The sequence below is a fragment of the Octopus bimaculoides genome, chromosome 6 (assembly GCF_001194135.2).
Source record: "Octopus bimaculoides isolate UCB-OBI-ISO-001 chromosome 6, ASM119413v2, whole genome shotgun sequence".
Lineage (NCBI taxonomy): Eukaryota > Metazoa > Mollusca > Cephalopoda > Octopoda > Octopodidae > Octopus > Octopus bimaculoides.
Window position 1 is genome coordinate 70928853 of NC_068986.1, and position 5922 is coordinate 70934774.

Below are 5922 nucleotides of genomic sequence, written 5' to 3' on the forward strand. Positions count from 1 at the left end.
TATATATATAAGTAAATATGTGTGTGTGTATATATATATATATATATATATATATATATATATATATATATATATATATAATGTATATTTATTCATATTTATCAGAAGCAATGAAGTGACTCAAGGATGAAGAGTTTTGTGCATTAGCACTCATCATGCGTTAGCACTTTTATATCTGTATTCACATACACTTACATGTATGTATGTATATGCAACCATGCTTCAATATATTCTTAGACATACACATATCCATATGTCTATACATACAAAAACATATTCAAATATATGTGAAAACATACATACACAACACACACATATGTACATTTCTAAACACACGTATACACACCCATACTTGTGGAATATATAATTTCATATAAGCACATTATGTTTGTGCAAACATGTATATATGAAGCTATGCTGATATATCACAATATATATAAATATTGAAAGGAAATTAAAAATAATAAATATTAAAATGAATAAAAAATTAATAAAGTTTTTTTTAAATGTTATTTTACATCTATAGTGCTATAAAAGCAGATCATTAATATTACATTTCATTAATTGCTGAATAGATGAATCTACTTTTGTCTGTCTGTCTGTCTTTCTCTCTCTTTCTTTTTCTTTACAGTTAAAGGAATTACTTTCAAACCTATCAAGCAAAGTCCACCAAGTTACTTTTGTAGTCAGGAATGCAGTGTATCAGTAATTGGTCTGTTGGAAACATGTAACCAATGGTTTCCAACATAAATAACGAACTCAATGTGTATTACAACCATGTAACTTCTCTTTCTTGCTGTATCATGTAATTTTAAATATTCTGAAGAATTTTGCACATTTACACTGTTGAAGCTGTTTCCGTCCAAGTGTTGGGTTACAATTTTTAATCAAAGTTATTTTGAAGAATTTGGTTAACAGCTGATATCTGGAAAGGGTTAAATGTTAAAATAAAATGTCTCTAAAATTTAGCACTACCATCAGAGGCAAGCCATGTAAATGGCAGACAAGCAATTGTGATATCTGAAGTATTAAAAATGAAAGAGTTAAATAATGAAAGTTGATAATATTGATAGTGTTCAGGAATAGACTGAGCAGCTTTAGGTTTGTGATAGCATTGAACTTATGGCATTGTTATATAGTGATATTGATTATGACTATAAAAGGATGTTTGTGGTTAAGAATGGGTTCAATAAGAATTACAATTATGGTCTTTTTTTCCATTTATAATTTCTAGGTACAATGGGCAAAGCATGTTGGCTGTCATGTAATTGGAACATGTTCATCTGATGAAAAAGTTGAATTTCTAAAGGTAGGATCCAAAATCTAACCAAAATTGTTACAAAAATATTATATATAATTATGCAAGTAAGGAGACCAATGCTTACACATTCTTTCTATGTTCACTTATTGATTTTATTACAATCCAATCTATGATTCCATTTAGATAACTCATCCTTTTTATTAATCTGGTTCATCTTCAGTCCTGATTATTGATATTACAATTAAGGGAATATATTCCAAACCTATTTTTTTACTTCGAGATCAAGTGTTTTTGTTTTAACTATATTCATTGACAACCTGTTGCTTTTATGTTGTTCCCCCTTGCATAGTGTGTGTATATATTCACCTATTACTAATAGCCCTTTTCTAAATGTTTTCAGTGATTACACTACATAATAAAAATTGCTTCAGATGATTTTTGTATTATTTTTACATATTTCCATGATAGTAAAATTCTTTTTATAATAGTATTAATATTTTTTAAGTTACATCAAGAATTATATTCTATCATGTGTAACATTGTCTGTGTTCAAAATACATTCATATCTAACTTCTGTTTCTATGTAAAACTTACCAGAATAAAAAATAGTAGACTTTATTGATGTCAATTTGTTGAAATATTCATACAATGAGTTACTAGTAATATAACATTAAACAATAGGCTGCCTGGGAAAACCCAAGAAAATATGCTTAAGTATTTATAAATATTTGATGATGATGAACTTCTTATTGTTCTGGAACATTCTATGGTATATAGTAGTGTTTTACAAGTATTCATATATGTTGTTTTCTTTGAAAACAGTAAGATGAAAATTAAAAAGAAGAATCACAAAGATTTTCAATATTCTTCTTGTGTCACATTTGTTAACCTTGAATACAACATAATGAATTTTGTGTTTAAGTGTTACAGATAATATAATGATGGCTTCTGGGCACTGCAAGATATCTGCTTACTGATATTGTTATATTGATCCAAAACAAATCAAATATGTTATTTTGCAGAGTACCAAATATTATCTTGCAGATGAAAGTTATTTTGACTATCTCATTGGAGACCAGGGCAAGTCATGATCATCTCATGTAATCTGTGATGGTTGCAAATCTACACTGTAGGGTTGGATGCATGACAATAGGAAATGCATGCTCTTTGCTCTTCTGAAATCTGGCAAGAACCAACAAACCATTTAAATGATAGTTTATTTCTATATGGTGGATACATCTACTTATAAAGACCACAAGATTAGAAGAATCTGGTTTATCTTGATATCTCATCTTCAGTTCCACCAATTTGTTTAAGTTTTGAATCAACATATGAAATTGACATTAAAGTGTTGGATCATGATGAAGATTGAGAAGAAGAGTAAGCAACATATTTCTACAAGGAACTCCACTTCCCAAACCAACAAGAGCTTGATGACCTTGTCATTCTGTACACTTGAAAGAAAACTACAAAAATACAAGAATATGAAAGTTTTGTTTGAAAAGATCATGATGTCTACAAGAATGGTGTATATGGTGATTTTAAGATGTTAGGATTCTTACTTAGATTGCAAGTTGAATATATGAACAGCCTTACTTTTTGACCTTGTAGGATAGCACAGATAGAGAAAAACCTATGACCAAAAGAAAAAAAAAAGATCAGTCCTGCAGTCAGGCACCCAAAATGTAAAGTACAATTCTCTTGTGTGCGTGTAGAATATCCTTCTGCCTCTGCTCCACAGAAAACTTGGTCTGATACAGCAATTCTTCACAGCCTTAGATGGTGATGGTGAAAACTATGCCGACTTATGAGCAATGTTTCTGAAGTTTTCTGATGCAAAGTTTACTGCTGATGTGTTTGTTGGACCCTAAACCCTAAACCCTGGTTATGAATATGACATTGGTGGAGAAAAGAGATTTGAATGTATTCAAGAACATCGCCAAAAGGACCACAAGATAAGAGAATATCCAGATACCTCATCTTCAGTCTCACCAACTTGTTTAAGCTTTGAATCAACATATGAAGTTGACATTAAAGTGTTGGATCATGATGAAGATTGGGAAGAAGAGTAAGCAACATACTTTTGCGAAGAACGCCATTTCCCAACCCAGCAAGTGCTTGATGACCTTGTTACCCTGTCAAAAGGTTTCATGGCAACAGTAAGATGAACTTAAAGGCTCTTATTTTATTGAAGAGCTATTTGAAAGTTACAGAATTATGGGATGCAAAATACCACCTAAGTTGAATTGCTGCACTGTCATTTGAAATTCTTTGACTGCAACTTGATGCTATGTCCATCAGGACATATAGCTAGTTGATGAAGTGATATCAGAGAAGGTGGAATGAGTCAGTGATGGGCAATTATATTTGGAACTTGGTTCAAGAAGATAGTAGACCTTACAAGAGATAATGATGATCCAATATTCACTTCTGTGCTTACTGATGTTTTGATCCATTGCATAACCATAGTTATAATTTTGTTGCATTATTCATGACTTCTCATTATATTATACAATTTGTATAATATGTTATATAAAGCAGTTAAAATTATGATGATTGTATTATAATAAATATTATTTTCACAATTATTATGCAAATTGTTATTGGTGTACAAAAATTGTGATTTTTGTATTCAGCATGCCAAAAAAAGAAAGAAAAAAAAAAGAAAAAAGGGGCGAGGGGTATAACAGAGCTTTCATAAAAGTCTGTTATAATAAATGACAAATTTTATATAGCATCTAAAATCAATATTTCAGTATTTTGGTACCTAGAATTATGGATTCTAAAATGTCAGAACCATTTTAGAAAACTTCAATATGTTGTTATTTCGTCATCATCATCATCATCATCATTTTGACATCATCTGTTTTCCATGCTGGCATGGGTTGGACGGTTTGACTGGAGCTGACCAGCTGGAGTGCTGCATGTGTTCTATATCTGTTTTGGCATGGTTTCTATGGTTGGATTCCCTTTTTAATGCCAACCACTCTACAGAGTGTACTGGGCGCTTTTTATGTGACACTGGCACCAGTGCAGCATGAGTGCTTTATATGTGACACCAGCACAAGTGCATCTAATGTGGCGCCAGCATGAGTGCTTTTAACACAGTACCGGCATGGGTGCTTCTAATGCGACACCATGACAGTTGTATTTAATGTGACATCAGCACGGGTGCTTCTAACATGACTCCAGTATGGGTGCTTTTAACGTGGCACCTGTATAGATGCCTTTAATGTAGCACTAGTATGGGTGCTACTAACATGGCACCAACAGTGCTTTTAATGTGGCACCAGCATAGATGCTTTTAACATGGCACCAGCACGGGTGCTTCTAATGTGGGACCAGCTTGGGTGATTGTAATGCAGCACCAGTACATATGGAATAAAAACTTTTGATGTGCTTGAAGTTCCTTATTAAGCTCTTATAACATTTTTCAGTCAAAAATATTTCATCAGTTTTGTATCATTATATAAATTTTGATATACCTGGCATAATATTGTTTACATTTTTATAAGTAACTTTATACTACTTCCTCATAACATCTCAGGAGACAGAGATATGAATGACAAAACTAGTCATTTTAACCTTCATTTCAAGTGATTGAAAGCTCAGTGGTTTAATCAAGAGACTTACTTTCACCGTGTGACTTAATATATGTTTATTAAAATTTGTATACATATTTATTCATAACCCATATAACTCTAGCTGTATTGTTATTCTAGTATTCCATCCATCTATCCATCCATCCATCCATCCAACCATCCATATGTACATTGCAAAGTTAAGACCTTGATGAAGAATATGTTTAAGTATATGTATCATCATCATCATCATCATCGTTTAACGTCCGCTTTCCATGCTAGCATGGGTTGGACGATTTGACTGAGGACTGGTGCAACCGGATGGCTACACCAGGCTCCAATCTAATTTGGCAGAGTTTCTACAGCTGGATGCCCTTCCTAATGCCAACCACTCAGAGAGTGTAGTGGGTGCTTTTACGTGTCACCCGCACGAAAACGGCCACGCTCGAAATGGTGTCTTTTAAATAATAATAATCCTTTCTACGATTGGCACAAGGTCTGAAATTTTGAGGTAGGGGGCTAGTTGATTACATTGACCCAGTGCTCAACTGGTATTTATCTTATAGACATTGAAAGGATGAAAGGCAAAGTCCACTTTGGTGGAATTTGAACTGAAAATTTGAGGATGGATGGAATGCCGCTGATCATTTTGCCCGGTGTTCTAATGATTCTGCAAGCTCACCACCTTAATAATAATAATAATAATAATAATAATGCTTTCAAATTTTGGCAGAAGGCCAGCAAGTTTGAGGGAGGGAGTAAGTTGATTACATTGACCTTAGTGCTCAACTGATACTCATTTTATTAACCTTGAAAGGATGAAAAGCAAAGTCAACCTTGGTGGAATTTGAACTCAGAATATAAGTACAGATGAAATACCTGCTAATCATTTTGCCCAAGTGCTAAAGATTTTGCCAGCTTGTCACCTTAATAATAATAATAATAATAACAACAACAACAACAACAACAACAACAACAACAACAACAACAACAACAACAACAACAATAATAATAATAATTTAAAAAAGGATTGACGTAACTTTTCATGAAGGTAAATAGTCAAGACGAAGAGTGTGATTC

At 32.6% G+C, this 5922-nt stretch overlaps 1 protein-coding gene across 2 annotated transcripts in view; it reads left to right on the forward strand.

Moving 5' to 3' along the window:
* LOC106873390 (prostaglandin reductase-3) overlaps window positions 1–5922 on the forward strand; it is a 101038-nt gene that overhangs the window by 73157 nt on the left and 21959 nt on the right. For both annotated transcript variants that reach the window (XM_052968857.1, XM_052968858.1), the window contains exon 8: window positions 1235–1309. In XM_052968857.1, the coding sequence (XP_052824817.1) occupies window positions 1235–1309 (75 nt within the window). The remainder of the gene's footprint in view (window positions 1–1234; window positions 1310–5922) is intronic.